This window comes from Ahaetulla prasina, chromosome 4, assembly GCF_028640845.1.
Source record: "Ahaetulla prasina isolate Xishuangbanna chromosome 4, ASM2864084v1, whole genome shotgun sequence".
In the NCBI taxonomy this organism is placed as follows: Eukaryota; Metazoa; Chordata; class Lepidosauria; order Squamata; family Colubridae; genus Ahaetulla; species Ahaetulla prasina.
The window spans coordinates 108,867,329-108,889,653 of NC_080542.1; the positions used below are offsets into that span (position 1 = coordinate 108,867,329).

The 22,325-nt window shown below is 39.0% G+C and overlaps 1 protein-coding gene across 3 annotated transcripts in view; it reads left to right on the forward strand.

The window, feature by feature from the left end:
- Positions 1-22,325, forward strand: part of CRPPA (CDP-L-ribitol pyrophosphorylase A) — a 71,623-nt gene that overhangs the window by 24,735 nt on the left and 24,563 nt on the right. For all 3 annotated transcript variants that reach the window (XM_058180512.1, XM_058180508.1, XM_058180511.1), the window contains exons 3-5: positions 14,819-14,968; positions 17,939-18,043; positions 21,914-21,959. In XM_058180512.1, coding sequence (XP_058036495.1) covers positions 14,819-14,968; positions 17,939-18,043; positions 21,914-21,959 — 301 coding nt within the window. The remainder of the gene's footprint in view (positions 1-14,818; positions 14,969-17,938; positions 18,044-21,913; positions 21,960-22,325) is intronic.

The following is a 22,325-nucleotide window of genomic DNA, read 5'->3' on the forward strand; positions in this document are numbered from 1 at the left end:
CTGAAGTGGGGGGTTGAACGGGGAGTTCAGGCATTGGAACGAAGTCCATGCCGCTGGTCACTTGAAAAGGGGTTAACCCCGTGCTGGTGTGTACCGCATTATTATATGCAACCTCCGCAAATGGTAACAAGTCGGACCAGTTTTCTTGTTGGTAATTTACATAACAACGTATGTATTGTTCCACCATGGAATTAAGTTTTTCAGCTGCTCCGCTAGTTTCCGGATGGAAACCAGAACTAAGTCCTTGAGACGACCCAATGGACCGTAGGAATTCTCTCCAGAATTTGGCTGTGAATTGAACACCCCTGTCGGATATTATTCTTTTTGGAACTCCATGCAATCTGTAGATGTGTTTGAGGAAGAGCTTTGCTAATTTTCTAGCCGATGGCAATCCGCTGCACGCAGTGAAATGGGCCTGTTTAGAGAATAAGTCCACTACGGTCCATATCACTGTATTACCTCCACTAGGTGGGAGTTCAACAATAAAATCCATGGCAATCTCTTCCCATGGTCGGGTGGGTTCGGCTACGGGTTGTAGGAGTCCAGGGGGTTTCCCTGGTCTGGACTTCATGGTGGCGCAGGTAGCACAGCTCCTGACGTAGTCTTCAATATCTGATTTCATTTTCGGCCACCAGAATTGTCTTCTGGCCAAGTGGAGAGTTTTTAAATAGCCAAAGTGACCTCCTAGGCGAGAGTCGTGGCTTCTTTGTAGTATTGACAATCGCATAGTGACGGGTACATAAATTTTTGTGCCCTTCCAGGGTATCCCATCCCTTAAGGTGAGGTGTGGCGAGTTTTCCTTAAACCAAGCATCATCAGTGAGTGCTGATTTTAAGTCCATTAGCAGTTTGTTTGGTGGGATGTTGGTAGTGCGGTGTGGTCGCGTTCGAGTAAGTGCTTGGCTTGCTGGTTCGCTATCGGGGATCATCGCATGTATCACCTCTTCGCGTTGGCTGTTGAATTGTGGTTTCCTAGATAGAGCGTCAGCCAGTAGATTTTGGTCGCCTGGGATGTATTTGAGGGTGAAATGGAAGCGCTTGAAAAACTGAGCCCATCGAACTTGTTTGGGAAAAAGTTTTTGGTTTTTTTTTAAGTATTCGAGGTTTTTGTGGTCAGTCCACACCTCGAATGGTTCTTTCGCCCCTTCAAGGAAGTGCCTCCAAGAGAGGAGTGCCCAACGTACCGCAAAGGCTTCCTTTTCCCAAACTGCCCATCTGCGTTCAGTGTCCGTCAATTTTTTAGACACGTAGGCGCAGGGCATAAGGTTGTTCTCGCTATCCCGTTGTAGTAAGACAGCGGCTATTGCTACATCACTTGCATCAGCTTGGACCACAAAAGGTTTATTTGGATCCGGGTGTTGAAGAATCGGTTCCATCAAGAAGAGGCATTTCAGGTGTTCAAAGGAACGTTGGCAGTCCATTGTCCAAGGTAGGGGTTGGTTAGGTTTGGGTTTGGTGGGTGATGGCCCAGTTTTTAGTAATTCCGTTAATGGTAGAGCTACTTCTGCGAAAGAAGGAATGAATTTGCGGTAAAAATTTGCGAATCCCAAGAAACTTTGAAGTTGCTTACGTGTGCGTGGCGGTTGCCAATCCAATACTGCTTTCACTTTGCCTGGGTCCATTTCGATACCTTTGTTTGATATCCGGTAACCTAGGTAGTCGAGGGATTCCTTATGGAATTCGCATTTGGAAAGTTTGACATATAGCTTGGCGGCTAGGAGCTTTTTAAGAACTTGTCTGACCAATTTGATGTGTTGTTCCATATTGTCTGAGTAGATAAGAATATCATCTAAGTAGACAAGAACCCCATTGTAGAGATGGGGGTGCAGGGTTTCATTAATTAGTTGCATAAAGACAGCTGGGGCCCCTTGGAGACCAAAGGGCATGACACGGTATTGGAAACTACCCAAGGGGCAATTGAAAGCTGTCTTCCATTCATCACCTTCCTTGATACGGACACGGTAATAGGCTTCCCTTAAATCCAATCTGGTGAAAATTTTTCCTTTTGATAGGTGGTTCAACAGGTCGTGCATAAGTGGCAACGGGTAAGTGTTTTGTATGCAAATCGCATTGATATTTTTGAAGTCAATACATAATCTGAGCGAACCATCTTTTTTTTGTTTAAATAGCACAGGCGCAGCTACAGGTGATTTTGCTGGTTCAATGAACCCTCTGGCTAGGTTAGTGTCAATGTATTTTCTTAGTTCAGACATTTCTGCTGGCGTCATTGAGTACATTTTGGGTTTTGGTAATTTTGCCCCTGGGTGCAATTCAATTGCGCAATCAGTTTGCCGGTGGGGTGGTAAGAGGTTACATTCATCCTCGCTAAAAACATCTGATAAATCCATGTATTCTTTAGGAATGCGGGGTTCTTTAGGAGATGGCTTGGATATGGTGGTTGTTGGTTCCATCTGGTGGTCATTTTGGGTAAGGGTTTTTTTTGTTGTTGGGGGGGGTGGGATTTGGTCTAAGGGTCCGAAGGTCCATATAATTTTCCTGAATCCATCCTCCCATTTAATTGTGGGTTCCCATTTGTCCAACCACGCTAAACCCAGGATGATGGATTCTGACATTTTAGGAATTACTATGAATCTTATAAGTTCATGATGGGCACCAATTTGTAAGCGAAGTAGTTGTGTGACTCGGGTTGCTGGGTTGCTGGGACGCCACCAATTAAGGTTCCATCTACTTGGTGGAATTTAATTGGGTGTTTCAAGGGAAATGTTTTTATATGGAGTTGGGCGACTGTGGAGGTTGAAATCAGGCATCTGGTGCATCCTGTGTCCACAATAGCGTCTAAAAGTTTTTTGGTTCCTCCTCCTGGAATTATTAAGTTCACTTTAATGGCAAAAGGAGGAATAGGTGCACTCACCATTGGGTCGTTTTCTGGTTGGGTTGAGTCGTCGGTAGGCGACTTGGACGATGGAAGGTCAGTGAGGAGGTCTGTGGCTTGCCTCGCGAAGCGACTGGTATTAGGATTCTTTCGAGGGGGGTTGCGTGGTCGGGTAGCAGTTGGTGGTCGATACTGTGGGAGGGGTGTTGGGGCTAGGCAAACTGACGCCCGATGACCTAGTTTCCCACAACGGTAGCATTTGATCATTGTTGAAGGTTGAAAGGTGGAGGGTGTGGTTGGTCTGGAGGGGGAGGATATTGTAGGTGGTCTTTGTGGAGCTGTAGTTGGTGATTGGCTTTGGAGGGGGTTGAATTCTCTGTCCAGAGCAATGGACACGTTGTACCAGGCATTCAGTTGTTCTGGGATTCCTCTGGTGGAGCAGGCCTTCCTGATGTTTTGATCAATTGCGTCTTTGAAGTAATGAAGAAGAATGGCTTCTGGCCAATGTCTAAGATTGCCAGCAACTCTTCTGAAATCCCATACAAATTGTTTGAGCGGCTTGTTGCCCTGTTTCATTGTTTTTAAGGTGGTTTCACATTCTGCAATTAGGTCATCATCGTGAAAACGGTTGCGAAGCAGTGTCATAAATTTGTGAACATTATTCAGTTCTGGTGCTTGTGCATTGTATAGCTGTGCTATCCACTCTGAAGCTAGCCCCACATTCATTCCATCTGAGATGGTGTTGATTAGGCTTCTGTCTGATGGGTATTGATGTCTATATTGTTCAGCGTAAGCCTCAATTCTGCTGAGAAAGTAAGCCAGGTGGTGTGGATTCCCATCAAAGGTTGGTTTGAAAGGGGGAGGGGTTGGGGGGGGTTTAGTTGGCCTGCTTGCGGTTGCAGAGGGATTTGCGGGGGTGGGGCTGCTGCTGTTGCAGCTGGCTGTTGGGCTGCAGAGGGGGGTGGCATTCTTCTTGGCTGCTGAGAAGAAAGTCTTTGAACCGCTGCAGCAGATGAAACAACCATCGGCGTGAGGCCCACTGGAAAGGGAGGGGCTGAACTAGCTGGTTGCCATTGATACTGAATCCACCCTTGTCCCGGATAGAACGCCCACCCAGGCGGGATAGACGCTGCTGGAGGCAGCGTAGGCCTCTGCTGGCGGGAAAGATCAATTGGAGGGGGGAGTTGCGATCCCCCCCCAGGCTTTTGGTGTTACTTGAAGTCCCTGCCGTTTGAAAGAGGGAGGGGGGGTTCTCTTGCGTTCATCGGAACGGCTTCGAGCTTCAGTAGTCTCTCTCTCTCTGGTGGGAGGGAAAGTGAATTTAGGCTGAGCTAAAGGCTCTCGAGGTCTCACCTCCAGCCGCTCAAAAGTTTCAGGGAGGTCTAATAGAGACTGGGATTTCAGGGGGGTTTTCAGGTCCCAATCTAGGGACTCTACCGATTCTCCAGGTTTTATTGCCCTCCAGTGAGGTTGAGAAGAGGGAGGGGGCTCTCCATTCCCCCCCGGGGAAATATTTTCTCCCGACTGGCAGCTCACCCATGAATCAGAGTCCTTGGGGCGTGCTCCAAGCGGACAAGCAGGCTGTTCTTTTTCGGGGCTTCGGGTCCTGTCTTCAGATGGGAAATAGGTGACTTCTATTAAATCGTTAGAATCCTGCTTCGTGGCTCCTTCTACGCTTTCAATTTGCTGCTCTTCCATCTTCACTGGGTCTTTGCACCGCTGTGGAGGTTACAGAGACTGGGGCCCAGCACCCCTCTAACGGGCCCCCTCTGAGAGGAGGAGAGGGTACCGTTAGCAAAAGAAAGTTTTTACGGTTTTGGGAATAATGTCAAGGTTCCAGAAATACCTCTTCTGCGTAAAAGAGACTCGGAGGCATCTTTTCTTTTTCTCAAAGTCCTTTACTAGCATGAGGAGACTGGCACACGATGAGTGCAATTCCCAAAACTGAAGTTCCGGATTCGTTTCCCCAGTTATACAAACCCCAATAGTCCCACCCCCCTGACCCCTCTGACGATCACACGGTCCCACGTTCTTCCAGTTCATTCGAGTAACTTCTTGCCACTCTTCCTGCAGACGTGAACACCATCCGACCTTGACCGCTGGAAGAATGTTACCATACCCCTCAACCCCCCCTCCTCCCCTCAAGATAAAAATGTGGCAGCGTCTGGAAACCTAAAGTTTAATATGGTTTCCAGGCCTGACATCTGTTTCCCTTCCCCCAATACTCCCAACAAAGAGTCAGTCAGAGGCCTCTTTTCTGATTTATTTACATATATATAAATGTCCTGGCTACGTCTACCCACGGGCCTGCCAAGTTTCTGGAGATAACAAGGAAATTACAGATAAGGCCAGAATTACTCACGAATATATTCTTCCCTCCGTTGATACAGATTGCCCGCCCAAATTCATTACTTTGTCCAAGACAAAAAACCAGGAAGTCCCGCCTCCTATTTATAGTCTCTGCAGATGTCACTGCATGACAATTATGACTTGGCTTTGTCCCAACTCTTCCGCTGCTGCGCACGCCGATCACGTCTTCGTAATCTTGCATCACTCCAAAACTGTTCTTGGGACATTGCCAAATCAGAAGGAGGCTCCATGGAATCAGGCTTTGCCGGCCCCTCCTCCTCCCTTTGAGTGGGTGCCAGGGAGAGAAAGGGCTCACGAGAAGCAGGGCTGGCCAGGTCTTCTCCCTCACTTTCTGAATCATGCGAGTCCAGGAGTCCGGGTCCAGGAACTTGGGTCACAACAGTGCCACTTCTGGCAAGCGTTCCACAGGTTCGCCAACACAGGCTTAGGCCATCTCTATGTAAAGCAACAATTCATTTTTTTCAGATCCTCAGAGAGTTCATTGCTATGAGGTGCCATGGTGAACTTCCAATGACCAGTATGAGAGAGTGAGAGCCATAACACCAAATTTAACACACCTGCTCCCCCTTGACACCTGAACCCTTGTAACACTAACACGTTACATGACACCAGGGAGGGGAAATGGCTACTTGGGCCCCACTGGACATTATCACTCAGGGTGTACTTACTTTTGTTGCCAGCAGTTTAGACATTAAAGGCTGTGTGTTGCATTATTTTGAGGGAACAGCACATTTACACTGTTATACAAGCAGTTTACTCACTACTTTAAATTGTAGCCAAGTGTCATTTCTTCAGTGTTGTCACATGAAAAGATATACTTAAATATTTATAAAATGTGAAGAGGTGTATTCACTTCTTTGATATACTCTATACATAATAACACATAAGGCATATATACAATATCCAGGCCGGGTCAGCAGAGACAAAGTCTCCTATATACAGAACAGTTGAACTGAGCAATGCCAAGGCTTCTAGCTGTCTGAACCACCAAGCAGCCCCCATTGGCTGGCCTTGTTGCTATGCCTATTCCAGTTCAAGAACTCTGTCACACACTGACACTCCTCCCTTCTTGACTGGAATAGACATAAAACTGAATAACTTAATATTCTTCCCATGGTGCACTCCACCCAATGTCTTGGTCATTATGTCTGCCAGATGTCCTCTGACGAACAGTGAATCAAGCTAATTAATTTACATTTGATGGCTTCTTGTATATTACAATATTTAATGTCCACATGTTTGCTTCCATTTTTTACTCTGTCACCTATTTCCATTTTAATGTAGGTAGCATTATCCTCATATGCTGTTAAAAGCTTCGTTTACTTTTATATTTAAATCCTGTAATAGCTGTACGTACCAAGTTACCTCTGTCTCCACAGTAGAAATGGCTACAGTTGTTTACTTTCCGGACTTCCAATTAACACCCCTCCAAATAATACCACAATCCCAGAATTGGACTTTTTGATTTTTATATCATTGGCATAATCACTATCAATATAGCATTTCAATTTTAATTCTTCAGAGACCTGTATTTGAAGACCCAAATTCACAGTTCCCTTCAAATATTGAGAATCCTTTTTACACCCATCCAATGCAATTGTGTTGGTGCAGCAGTAAAGTGACTAAAGATGCTTACTGCACAAGCTATGTCTGGTCTGGACTACTGTGACAGATATAAGAGGTTCCCTATTGCTGACTGAAATATCTCTTGATCACAGGCTTCACTTTTGTCTTCACTCAAACTGTTAATAAAATCTGTGCTCACAGGTGTTGGAACAGAATTACAGTCCTTCATATTACATTTTTCCAACAGCTGTTCAATTTTTCTCTTTTGAGTGAGAATATAACCACCTTTCTCAGTTTTTTTGTATCTCCGCACCAATATAATTTTGTATTTCTCCCAATTTTTTTAATTCAAACTGCTTCTCTAACTTATTAACAAATTCTTTTACCTGTGACACATCCTTGCAAAGAAACAAAAATCATCCACCAAATGCTAATAGTTGACAATCCCCACCTTGTAATTTTCCAGTGTGTATGCAACCATCAGCCTTGCAATTCTTGAACCCAAGATCTTCCAATGCTTTATCTAAACAGATATTCCAATTCCTGGCTGACGGCTTCAGCCAATAAATGGCCTTGTTCAATTTATACACCGTGTTAGGCTTTTTACTTTCATACCCTGGTGCTTGAACCATGTAAATTTCTTCCTCTAATTCTGCAATGAGGAATGCAGTTATGTCAAAATGCCAAATTTATGGCCACGTGTCTCTGCCAACACTAGTGTCAGCCTTATGCTTTCACTCTTTACTGTAGGCACGAATACCTCATCATAATGCACATTTTTCATCTGTAAAAAATCTTGTGCCGCTAACCTTGCTTTATACTGGACCTCATTATTGGGTAGTCCTTTCATTTTATATACCTATTTACATCCTACGGTTTTGCAACCCTGTGGCAAAGTCATAGATGTGAACACTTTATGTTCATCCACGGATTTCATTTCTTTGTCCATGGCTTCTTTCCACTTTACTTGTTCAATTTTAGGTAACGCTAATACTTCCTTATAGTTTCTTGGCTCACACCACACATTACACATCTTTACTTTACTAGCAGAATACCGGTGGAATCCCCTTGTTCCATCGCTCTGACCTGCATGGCATTGACTGTTGCTGTGTTTCAGCCCTCTCTTGCGTCATATCTTTTTCAGCTTCTCCTCCTTGAATGCTGACATCATCACTAAGTGAGTTACCATCACTGAGTTACCATCACTCAATGGATCACCATCAGTAAGTGGATCATTCCAAAAATGGGTATCAATTCTGTTACAGTTTTGCTTTGCAAAGCTAGCAGGCCTGGAAATCACTATTCTTTTGCTCTCATTGCTAAAGTGATAGCTCTTTGAGCCAGGCTCATAGCCTGTAAATCTAAGCTTTTTAGCCTTTGATTGACCTTTTCTCCTGATTGCCTTTGGAATATGCACCCATGCATTGCTTCCAAAAACCCTTAAATGTGCCAGAGATGGCTTTCTCCCATATAGCACTGCATATGGAGTATTATTAATAGAGGAACTCCACAGCCTATTGATTAAATAATTAGCAGTCAACAGGGCTGCACCCCAATATGACCTGCTCATACCAGAATTTTCCACAGTGAGTCCTTCATTGTTTTAAAGACTCCATTCCACCAGTCAGCCACACCATTTTCAGCTGCTGCATACGGATTAATGTGTCTGTGTTTTATTCCTAACTGTCCCAACCACTGTTGAAAACTTCACATGAGTTCTGAATCTGTCAGTTTGCAGCTGACATACCTTTTGTTTATACCTTCTTTCTACGAAGCTTACCCATTGCTTAAATTTCTGTAGCACGTCTGTTTTACTCTTTAGTAAATAACAGACCCCAAATCTGCTGTAGTCATCTACAATGACCAGCACATATTTTGCTCCTCCCAAACTGGCTGGCATTGGCCCAACCAAATCTGCATGTATCAGGTCTAGAGCTCTTGTTGTCTGCCTTGTGCTACCCTTGCTTACTGGGAATGTTTTGGATTTTGATGACTTACATATTGCACAATCCAAATATGCCTTACATTCCTTTAAATTTAACTCTTCTCCAAACTGTTGTATCTTTTGCAATACTCTGAAGCTGGCATGACCAAGCTTTCTGTGCAAGAGATGAATGCATGAATCATGTTGTTCTACATTCCACATTTCCAAGTGTTTGGAATTTGAACCATTGAACCTTTTGTCCCTGCAACACAAAAAGATTATCCTACATTCCCATTTCTCTTTATGAGACACCTCCCATTTACAAATGTGGTCTCAAATTCTTGCTTGTCTAACTAGAGACACTGAGTAAGTTATGTTCCATTTCAGGCACACACAATATGTTACTAAACTTTTCCTCCAGATAATCCCACACTGCCTTTTCCAATGACTTTAGCTTTCTGGCCCATTTGCCAAGGCTACTGCATCTTCTCTAGCTGGATCCATTCTGAAAAACAGTTTAGAATTATTAACTATTGTTTGACTATCCCCATTGTCTATTAACCATTTGTCTCTGCTATTACAATAGCTAACTTTTGCCACAGCAACTTATCCATCAGTTGATTTTCTTCCTTTGCAAACAGTTTTTCTTCAAATGTGTCTTTTCACCACAGATGAAACACCGCCGTTGTTCCTGGTTTTTCTGTTAGAAAATCTTTGCTGGGTTGTATTCTGGTCTCTTCTACTACTTTTCTCTTTGCAGACATATTGTTTGTTGCTCTGGTCTCTGCAGACAACCAGTCTGTTACATTTCACTCTCTGCTCCTTGGCCCCCCACCTCAGGAATTTCTTCTTAAGGCTTTTTCTAAAATGACTTTGCTCTTCACAAATTAAACAGGCTTTTAGGCCTCCGTACGCAATTCCTGCTGTGGTTTGCACTCAAATACGGCCGAAACTATGTCCCACATTTCATCCAGACTATTTAACACCAACAGCATCTTCTGAGGTTCAGGAATCTTCATTCCAGGCTGTTCCAACTCAATAAATAAAGTTTGCATTTGCACCAAATGTTCCTCCACATTCTCATGTAGCTGCAGCCAGGCTCTCTACAATTTTCTTGATAATTGCACAGTATTACATACTGTTTACCTCTACTACCTCCTGAACAATATGGATAAATTATCTGGACTCCATTATATCCCATTCAATTCTCTTACTAGCTGTACTTTCCATTAACCAAAGTATGCCTGCTAACTTTTTGAGGAAAAAGGTCCACATTGATAAATTAAAAATCCTCATTGGTCACTTATATTGAAAGTGCAAACAACTGTTAACCGGTGGAGCTGCATAATTACTGGGACTGCTGGCAGTGCAGCAGCTGTAAATTTATTACTTTTTAAAACTGTTGGTAGGGTGCATGTCGTGCAGACCTGACTTAAAGTTCTGTGCTTAGATAGAAGCCAAGCTAAGGTAAAGGTTTGTTCTGGGCAAAGAAATTAATAGTTTTTTTTCCATTCCTATTTGGACAAAAACTAGATCTTTTGTTTCAGGTCTTTTATAATCTGTTAGTTGCTGTGCTAAATTGATTTATACAAATACAGAATATATCACTATATATCAATTGTCTGTCTGTCTGTCTGTCTGTCTGTGTATCTATCTATCTATCTATCTATCTATCTATCTATCTATCTATCTATCTATCTATCTATCTTTATCACCTTTATCTGTTCAGCAACACACTATATATACAAAACGCACATCTTAACAAGAGAACTAAATCCATCCTACCTTGATGCCTGGAGGATAGCCAAGTTTTCAAGGAGTTCTGGAATGCCATTAGGGTAGAAGTCTAATTCTGTCTATTCTGAAATCTGATTGAAATTGGTCCAAATAATCCCTTGTTTTAGGTGCTCTGTAATTGTAATATTAAAAAAATATTAGAGCTATGATGATAATTGTTCAAAATTGTTGAATCCAGGAATGGTCTTTTGAGGAGAGAGACTAACAACACCTCGTGTGTCAAAGACGCCAACACAACAAATTGGATGCAACTGCAAACCATCAGGAATGCCAGATGCCATAACTTCCCTCATTCTCAGATAATAGTATCCTGGGTGGTAGTTGCTTATATTTGTGTTTCGACTCTTTTGCAGACAAGAAAATCATAATGTTTTCATAGTCATCTATTTTTAGTAAATAGTAAATTTGGTTGGTGTTATAACTGCTTGGGTAATTCAGCCGCACCATGTAGATAGTTTTTTTTCTGAAGAGCATCATTATTTTTGCATTGGAAACTTTTTAAAGAAGTTTAGGAATTGTAACTAACAGTTTACAGCGCAATGTATTTCACTGAATATCTATTCACAATTTCTTGTTTTTAAGAACTATACTGGGAAAGGTGATCTGGATGTTATTATGTGTGGTTGCTATTATCTATTCTGCAATTTCCAGTATCTGCAGTATGAAACTGCATCTTTCAAGAAAATGATTTAGATGCAGACCTAGTTATGTCTGAAATAAATTCAACAGACAATCTAGAAAAAGTAAACAGATTAAATAGATTTGCATAGGTCTAGATAAAGTACAAGAGGATCTGGATCCAAGTCAAATTACAGTTTAATGTTTCCTGCTAATTTATTTCTGTCTCACCCTGAACTTTGGTTGTTAAAAAAAATAGAGGTATTTCCTTACGAGAAGAAAAATATATAGAAATTTGGGACTTTATAGGAAAAAGGCAATTGGGGAGATGTGTATATAAAATCATGTAAACATAGAGAGATTTTCCCCTCTCTCAAATTACCACTGTATGTCTAATTAATAATATAATGTTCACATAATTGTTCATGGTATTTTTTCTTGTCTTGCACTGAGAGTCTGAGACTATGCTCACTGAAAATATGTGTCCACAGTAATACTAAAACTTAAAAACAAGTGACTATCCAAAAAGTGTCCAAAATAAATGTGGGTGTGATGTCGAAGTAATAACCATGGGTTTACTGATAAGCAATATGGCAACATATAAATGTTGGTTCTCTAGTTGCTACAAATTAATTTTCAGTTTTGTTGGTAATTAAAATAATTACAGAATCAGTTTAATGCCAAAGAAGTGGTATAAATCCAATGTCAATTTAATGTTCATTATACAAAATATGTACTTTCTGAAAAATAACTGAAATATTTAAGTCACATAATTGTGGTTGCTTTTTCTTTGAAGGTGGCATTTCTAAAAATGTAAAAGAAGTAATTCTTTAAGACAGTTCTGCTAGCAGAAGTGATAATTACAGTTATGGGTAAAGCATGTTGATTTTTGGATATATAATTTGTGAGAGTATGGATGTCTGAACAGAAGTACATGTTCCTACTTGTTGCAAAAATAAGTGCACAGTTAATTCTGCTTGAATGTAGAATGTGTAACACATGGTTATGAATGCTGTCAAATAAAAGTTGTTTCAATTTTGTAAATTCTAGTTCCAGTTGACAGTGTTCTATCAACAAGAGGAACAAATAGTGGGCAGAATTGGATAAATAAGGAATCTGAATAAAACCTTCCTGATAAAGTTAGTGATAAGGTCAAGGTGATTTCAACCCCCACTTTGCTTTTGATCTTTGTGCTAAAGTTGAAAATCATATTAATATGAATATTATTTTTAGAAATGTTAATGTTTAATTTGATGAAATGGACAATTGATGACATGAGTTACATAGTGTTAATGTACTTTTGCATTTTATTTATGCTTGTACAAATAGAGCTGAATTTTAGATAGGGGAAAGAAACTTGTTCTCAAAGTTCAGCCTTATTACTAACCATTTCCTGTAATTGGAGTTTATTATTTATATCATTCTAATTTATATTAGAAATTAATTCACCATTTTCATGAATGCTTAGCATATGATATCTATAAAGGATATCCTGGTGACAGAATTTGTGTATTTGTTATAAATATATGTATATACATACAGAAGCCTGTAATTTAAAAACAAGTATTAAAAGTGTATAAATGTTTCAAGCACTATCCTTTGTCTAAATTAAGTTAATCTAATGTTACGGTACTCCTTTACAAAGCTATTAAATCAAATTTAATAGGCAAACAAATGTTTTATAGTTATTTATCAATGAACTAGAAATGAAATATATAGACAATTAAAAGTTTTAATATAAGTAAACTGTTTCACAATGATCGCTGTAATAAGTTATTTTTGATAACACATTTGATAATATAATCTCGTTCTATTTGAAGGCGTAGCCATCAATATTTTTCAGTATTGTTCAGAAACTCTTTGGTACATAAATTCAAAGAAACTTTGCCATACATTCAACAGCATTCAATCAATATTAAGAGTTAGCGTAATGAAATACGTCAATTTGATGATCAGCTTAATCATCAAATAATGATAATGAATTTTCCATTTAGAAAATACAGAAAATACAAATAAGAGTTTGGATTAATTATTTGTGTATCATTGAATAATTTTGTTATAAATATTTTGTTTACTTAATTCTGGTGTGCCGTTTATTCACATGGAATTAATCTGTATCTATATTCGGCTAACTAATAATAATGTATAACAATGTATGTGAAGAGGCTTCTGGGTGGCGCCATCTTTCTCGCTGGGTGCCAGTTTATGGCACTCCGCATTGAATACCGTAAAAGCCGGATTTAACAACTGATCCCGGCTTCATTTCTCTCTCTGGTTGAAAGAGAGAGACAGAGCAAGGGGGAGGAATTGGGTAGATTCCCCTAGGGGCTTTGTTTTTGTAATACAAAGTCCTGAACGGTGAATCCCCTTATTTACCCCTCCCCCACCTCCAGTATTCTCTGCGCTCCTGAAAAAGCAGGAAAAGAGGAAGATGTCCACTTCTGCTAGCAATTGATTTTTTTTGTGGATACGAAAAGCAGGAGGAACGAATGTGAGGAGCAATTATTGGTTTGCAAGTATTTTTGATTTTCTGACTTCCTCCCCCCCTTCAGTTTCGTTTTAGAGAAACTGAAAGCAGAGCGATACATCAAAGGGAGCTTTGCTGTTGAATCGAAACTGAATGGAGATTTTATCTTATTGTGTTTGACTGTGGACTGTTGGATTATATTACGCTGTTTAAGTACGTTACAAGGGGATTCTCAGCAGGAATTTTGTTATGGAGGTTCTTTCAGAAGAAAGGGTTCGGACGTTATACAGGACTACACAGAAAGAATGTATTTAATTATTCAAAATACAAATTGATAAAAAATGGGGACGTTTTGGATGAGAGTTTGGAGCAAATTAACCAGTGCAATTATTCGGAAAATGGAATGGAGGATATACAAATAAAAGTGGATAAATATGAAGATTTGATCGTGAAGAAACAAGGTGATCTAAAGAAGTTTTCTTTAAATAGTTTGGATGAGCTGCCTGAATTTGTGCTACAGGAGATTGTCCTCAAATGGAAAAGACTCACAAGCTTAATGTTTCCCAAGAGTTCTCTTTTTGGACTGATGGAATATACGGCAGTAATTTTTGGATTTCTGGACATAAGGAATTACTAGGAAATATTGTGATTGACTTTTTAAAAGGAGCAACGAAGGAAAGACAGAGATTAATGCACCAAAAAAAATGGCAAGAGACAATAGTATTATTTTTGAAACAAGGTTTTTTTAAAATATTAATAGACAAAAATATTTGTGTCCCCGAAAGAATTATATGGTTATATGGTTATAGAAGCTATAAGGGAGATATTCTCTGAACTGGATTGGATTTTTATGTTTTAGCTGGTTTTAAATATTTTAGGATTAATTTGTTCTACTGATTTATATATTTTATTATTGTTTATTGTTAATTTTTTGAAGGATTTGGTTATGTAAGGAGGAAGTCAGAGCTAGAGAGGGAGAATTGGTATAATAGTTTTGGGAAAAAAATTTTTTTTTTTAGCATATGTTTGTTTTATTTTTAACTATACCTTGTGTTTGTTCCGGGAAGCCAGGGGGGGAGGGGGAGGGGGTTTGTGAAGGGAGAGGGGTTGGGGGGAAAGGGGGAAAAAAATTTTTGTAAAACTTTTTGAATAAAAAAAAAACAAAAAAAAAACAATGTATGTGAAGTTTAAACTCTTTAATTTGATTTGACTTGTTTTAAAGCTGATATTTTTTTGTACTCTAGGCAGCAGGAGCAATCCGTCCTCTTGTTTCCACGGTTATTGCTTCCACTACAGAGGGATGTTTAGACCATTCACTAGATCGTGCCAAGTACAGAGCAAGTGAAATGCCTCAGGCTTTCTTATTTGATAAAATCCATCAAGCATATCTTCAGGTAAGTATTTTGGTTTTTGCCCTCAGTATAATAATAAGAACAACTGACTTAGTTGTTTAGTATTAAATGCCATTCCTCACCTGAAAGCTCCAAATGAGTTATTCTTTTAAAGAAGAAGTTGTAGTGTTTCTTTTTCTTGGCTAGGGATTTGGTTGTGCTTGAATATAGGTAGATCTCAGGATAGGCAGCCGCCTTCTCCTGCTACAGGAGCAGACTACTATTTCCCAAGGATATATCTACCTGTTACCACCTGTGTGTCATTATCCATCTATAACTGAGTTAGCTGGAAGATGAAGGTTTTATTGCTTGCCCTACTTCCAAATGCTACACATAGGAAATTTAGAATGAATGAAACCAGTGGGAATGGAACTAGAAATGACATTGGCAAAGTTGCAGTTCGAGTTAATTCTGCTTGTTTCTTATGAAAGGTCCCCTTCTATCCACTTTCTGACCTCGTATTTTTGCCCCTCAATTCTCTTTTGGCTGAGAGGGAGTCAGGATTCCTGATTTCTGATTTTCATGATTGCTTTCTATCCTGCTCAAATATATGTCAGAGTGCACACAATGTGACTATTTTGAAACAACCCAGGAGCAAAATACAGTGAACAGAGGTTTGTCTTTTAAATAGCGATTTATCTACAAAAAATATACATACACATACTAGACAAAGTCAGGCAATCAATCATCAACTATAGCAAGGAAGCACACATGGAGAGAGACCCTCTCACAGGGCCTCTCTTATATAGACAGCCTCTTAAAGTGATAACCCTGCTGATTTGCATCATCATTTCAGTTTACAGCCTTACAGCAGTTGGTCAGCTATTAAATCATAATTACCCTGACAGTGTAAATTGCTCATATAGATAGTTCATGGTAAATGATTTGTGTCTGAACCTTTTAAATTTGTTTTAGTGAATATACTACTTTTTAACAATATCCCATAAATTAAATAGATCTTCCTCACTCACTTCAAAACAAGAGCTCAATTCCAAAAATTGGAGAGAAAAACTGGATGAACTTATATACAATGTATTGCTATGCCATAGAGAGAAGAAGGAATGATGGCTCCTTCAGTCCTAATGGACTGAATAGAACTGTATTAATTCAGATATATTACTATTTCAAATAGAAAAGATAACAGACTTTGAATTATTAGTGAAATTCCAACCCATTTCTACACAAATTGATATTAAATTTACAAGTTTGTAACTGGCATATCTGGGATCCATAGAGATCTTAAAATCATGGAAGGGTTAAAGAGAATTATTGCTATTTTTCTAGAATTAAGATCTGAGACATAATGATCAATTCCATGATAAAAAAATAATTACAAAATTACAATCAAAACTTAAAGTATTGGGGCAACTCAGCAGAAATAATTAAAAAATAATTAACCTATCATTGGATGATGCGTAGCGGAAATCTTTATTAAATTACACAGAAGGATGCCTTCAGGAACGCTTCTTATTGCCAATTGATTTTAAAGCGAGATAATGGATGCTCACAGATTCAGAGCAAGAGGGAATTCCTCACAGAGACTCTTCCCTATTATTTTTAATTTCTAAAATCTAGTACAAGGTATCATCTTTAAAGCTTTCAAGACAAGCTACTTAACTGAAACAAAATGGATAAATTATAATTTATAACTTTCTTTATAAGTGCTTCAATTATGGAAAGATTTTTATTTAGTGCATACACTTGCAAATACTAAAAGTCAAGTACTATTAGTTATTTTTAAGTGAACATTACATTTATATGTATATTTTAAGAGAGATTCCAGGGTTACTTCCTATTAGCTATATTAAATGGATAAGTTAATGAAAAAGTTTTTATGGAAGGCTAAAACTCAATTGAATATTGGCCAAATTGACATTAGCGTTAGGTTAGGGTTAGGGTTTGCATGTGCACAGGCGCACGCGTACACACATACAGACCTCTCAACCAAGAGCTGAGATTCTCTTTTAGCAGACAGTTCTTGACTGGGAAAGGTCAGAGAGACAGGCCAAGGAAAGGACTAAGAGGCAGAAAGAGATTTTGGGCTCTGTGCACATTTGGATTTTGGCTGCCAAGATTCAAGTAGGTATTGAACTTGGATGTCCTCAGAAGTGGGAAAGAAGGATTTTTAGCTCTTGCCAACTCAGATATTGACCCTCATAATCCAAGCATGCACAAGTCAGCTGGGAGTTCTTTCAGCTATCTCCCAACAGACAAGAGGGAATCCTCTCAGCAGGTGGAAACAGCTTACAACCTTCCCTGCATTGATCTCTTGCCGTTGGAGAAATCAGCAGAGAAGATTGCAAATGGAATTATGTGATCATTGTCTGTAGTATTTCAAATATGTTTAGATCCATACAGCAGTTCTCATCTCTGTATGTGTGAAAACTTGTTTTCTATTATAATGATAACAATTATAATGGTGAGCTTATTACTTGACAAATGGTGGTAAGTGCAATCAGATTGCCAAGAATCCAGATTGCAATCATCTGACTATGCAGGGGAAGTTGTGTGGCAGTTTGCTATGATCAGAAGTGCATTACAGGTATTGTAACTTTGAATGGTCATTAAGCAACCAGTCATTAAGTTGCATTTGTATCTTGGTACTATGAGACATTATATTAATAAATATTTGATTGAAGCACAGTGGAGCAAAAAGGGGTTGGATTTCAAAGTTACAGCTCAGCAATTAAAATTGTTATCATTATAATAGGGAACATTTAAGTGTATACACACACACACACACAGATAAAAACTCCTGTATGATTCTAAAAAATACCCAGAATTTACCCTTTTTTTCCAGGAGGGGGAAGGTATTGTATTTGTAGCAATATTTTTAAAATATTAACCAAACATAGAGAAATACAATCTATTTTGTTGAAGTTCTGTAAATCCATTGAAGATCCCATGCCATATTTTAAATGACAAATTTTATTTTTAAAATATTCTATAATTTGTTCTTTTTATTTTCTACAGTGTAGTGATTATGATCTGGATTATGGAACAGAATGTTTGCATCTAGCTTTAAAATATAGCAAAATAAATGCTAAACTTATTGAAGGACCACCTGACTTATGGAAGGTAAGAGCATAATAGTGTTATATTAATAGCTAGGTGTTATTAGCACTAATTATAATAACATCTGCCATCTTATTAAATTTAACACATTAATTATATTGTTTAATAAATAATACTTATGGTTAATAAAATATTTCAGTTGAAGATCAGAGACGACTTCCGGTGTCCAGTGGCAACGGTCGTCTGGAGGCTTCTCCTGCCTCCAGTGCCCGAATCCGGCCGCCGCCGAGGCCCCCAGGGGCCAGGTGTTCCGAAAAGGACGCCTGCCGCACGGACGGCTCGCCAGGGGTCTCCCAGCCGACATACAGGACTGGGGGGACCGATGCTGGCGCGTCCTAGGCTCGGCGGGGTTTGGAGGCCACAGGCCACGGCCATTACTTTGGTCGTCGCCTGGGCCGCTGTGCCCGGTGACACCGGGGCTTTGGATTTATAACTGCAGCAGCCTGGTGGTGAACAGGGAACGGAGAAGAATTGAGGAATGGAGAAGGAAGGGATATCGGTGGCAGTGGAGTGCTCCGGAGTGCGGGGGTTTTCTCCCCTGCGGCTGGAAGGAGCACGAGTCATTCTGGAGAGAGGAGAACTTAAAATAAGAAGATTACGGTTTTGTGGAGCTCTGGAGAAGAGGTGATGGAGAAATTTAGGAGGGAGGTTTGAGGCCCCCTCCTCTGGGGAACAGTGGTGGCGTCCAGCTTCCGCCTTCACTATGAGAATCTTGATGACATCACTTCCCTTGACTTCCTGGTTGACTAACTGTACTCTGGACTCGTTGCTCCTGTGAGTGCCCCTGGTGGATCCGGAGGAAATTACAAGGATACTGTGCTTGCCTGAGGATTTTGAAATTTTTTTTTTAAATGGCAAAGGTCAGAGACCAACTGCTGGAGAGATGGAGAATTCTGGAAAAGTTATCTAATATGGACAAGAAACTGGATGATTTGCAAAGAGGCCAAGCGAAATAAGAGCAGAAATTGGGACTATCCAAAAGGATTTAAAGGATACTCAACAAGTCTCAGCAGAAAACAAGCAGAAAGTGGAAGGTCTGGAGGGTGAGATGCGGGCAGTGCAGAAAAGAGAGGAGGCGACAGGCAATGCTGTGCTTGGACTACAGATGGATAAAATGTCTTATTTCCTTAGGTTTCAAAATTTGGAAGAAGTGGACCAAGAAGATTTGAGAGATGTTGTGACTAAATTGTTGGGAGAATTTCTTGGGAGAGGTGTTGATTTCATGAATTGGGATGTGGATCGAGTTTATAGAGTTAATTCACAATATGCACGCACGCATGCAGTTCCCAGAGTGGTTCATGGCAAATTTGTGAGAAGAGGCGAGATGAAATTCTTAGAAAACATAGGAGTGGGGCACTGACTTATAGGGGCAGGAGATAGCCATTCTGAGGCAGATTCCCAGACAGGTACGTGAAATGAGAAAGAAATATTACTTTTGTCAAGCAAATTGTACCAGAAGGAGTAGGCTTCAGATGGCTGATGCCAGAGGATTGATGATTTTCCGGGAGGGCATTACGAAAAAATTAGTACAATTATGGAGGCTACGGCCTACGTGGAGGAACACAAAGCCCTCCTGGAATTAGATGACCCAGGAATTGAAGAAGGGGAGGTTATAGACCATGGGGCGGAGGCGGCTGCCGCTGTTGCGGCCCTGGAGTTGGGTCAGGCTGAACCCAGAGTTCTGAGATCCAAAACTAGGAAGTGACAAAGATATTTGGTATTGTGTTGGTTTTCCTTATTCTCTTTTGTATGATATTCTGTTTATTCTTGACCCTTCTTTATTGCGTATGTAAGATTTGTAAACTTAGCTACTTCGTGTCACCTGCTTGCCATATGGCTGTTGTATGTGTTTAAAATTTGAGCAAAATTCTTATCTTGTATAAGAAAAATGAAAATTTACCATACCTGATATGTATTTGTATAAACCTTTTTTGACCAATAAAAACTTTTTGAACAGAAAAAAAAGAAGATCATCAGTAGTAACATTTAAACATCTTGAAAGAAAAAACATAGAGGAAAATGGAAGATATTCTGGTAATATGGTAGGTAGGTAGAAAAGCTAATAGAACAACATTGTACAAGAGCATAACACAAAATATTACATAATGGATAGGATCTTTATCCTTCTGTTTTGAGGGTTAACAGCAGGAAAGTTTTCTTTATATTTTAATCCATGCAATAACAAGTTTGGAGCTTATATAAAATTACACAATACAAGAAATTGTAATGTTCTGGAACAATTATCAGAAGATCTTTCATAGATTATAAATTGCACATATAGTTCATGGCCTGCCAGACTAGCTTCCATGTTTCTTTTAATTATATATCTGATTGGGACAAGAAAATGGAAATGAACTGTAGTCTTTAGAGTTCCATTAGAAAAAGGGAATAGTCTCTTAGTCTCACTACTTGAATATTGCTACTGTAGCTGCAGTAGCTGCAAATAAGAGAAGTTAATTACAGACTTTTTTTTTCTCTGATGATGATTGGGACAGTCCAATAAAACATATAACCTTGGCAACGGCATCAACATTTGGTGGCAAAAATAGGAAAATAATCAAGCGTTGATCTTGTCCCTTTATTGTGCACTGTACATCTCAGGTTTGACTGGCATGAGGAAAAAGCAAGAATGGCAGGTGTAGTTTTTCATTCTTGTTAAAGTGTTTATATCGAATATTATATTGAAAGAATAACTAACATGAACTTTTGAAACCACTAGTTCACAGAGAGTACTACTGTATATTAATTGTCCTATTTTGTAAATATATATTGAATTTATTTTATTTACCTTTCTATTAAAGAAAAAAAATGTTGAACCATTAGAAAACCTGAACACTTGTAGATGATATTACCAGCACAGGCAAATTATGCCACTTCAGCTCCCCAACAGAACACACAAGCAATAACTAAATTCCATAGGTAAATTACATTCCAAAAGCAGTTGAACTGGGGTTGTATGGGATACATCTTGGCTTATATATAAACCTAAAGTCTTATGAAGCTTCAGTTGAATTTCCTAGGATTTTGTTCAGTAGCCCAGAATGCACCCAATAATGCAGTCTTGAGGCTTGAAGTTAATGTGTCAAGTATTAAGACCTAGGTCTGCTCCCCGGTTCTAATCTGAGAAATCAAGAGTAATCTTTAACAATACTGGCCTGCTGCCTCTGCTGTGGTAAGATAGCAACCAAATCTCATTGGCATTGCATCTATATAGGGCGTTCCTTCCACCTTTTAGCTTGCCTTTTAAACTGTATTTTTATTATGTCCCTTACTTTTCGCTCTGTTTTAATTTTGCTTTTAATTATGTCTCTTCTATGGTGTCCTTTCTGTGATGTCCTAAGATATGTTATAATCTCCCCATTATTGCTAAATTTGAAATCATACTAGTTAGATATAAATTTGTTACTTTTTAAGGGATATTAAATCACATACTAGGTGCCAGATACTTTTTCACCAAGTGATACTGTTGAACAATTAGATACCTTTGTTTTATTGTCTTTATTGATTTTACCTGCTGATAATAAATTTTGTTAAATTAAATTTCTTTTTTACTGATCAGAGAATGTAATAAAGATATTTGATTTGATGATATTGTTCATTAAGATTATAATTTTCAGATATATACCTGTTACTGAATGAATTATAGTTACTTTATTAATTGTAACTTATAATAAATATTATTGTTAAATGAAATACAAACTTTCTTGCAAGGTGCCAAAATTAATGTTCAATAGATTTTAAATGTTTCAAAATCTATCTTAAATCTTTTAGAGGTGCTTACATATACTGTAAACAGTTGCTTTTGGACATTGTTCTGCTTGCAATTATATATTAATATATTGATTTCTCTAGAAAATCTTATTTATCCTTTAGGTTACTTACAAGTGGGATCTTTTTGCAGCTGATTGTTTAATCAAAGGTATGTGTTTTTCCTTGTTTCTGCAATTTGCAAATTATCTTCTAGGCATTGGACACATTCACCAATTCTTTTTGATAACCTTGCAGTTCCTTCTATCCGAGACTGCTTTACAAATAAGGGGAAAATTCCAGCATATAAAAAGAACAGTAATTAGAATAAAATATTTCTATAATTATATTTGGTAAGTCTAAAAATTTACTAATCACTGAGGGCTGTGGTAGAATGTAGATTTTGCTTAATATGTTACATTAGTGGGATTAGTAGTCAGTTACATTAGTAGTCAGTTAGTGTAAATACCTGATGAATGATATGATGTATATGTACATGTTTATATGCTGTGTTTGTGAAGAGCAGAAACACTATTAT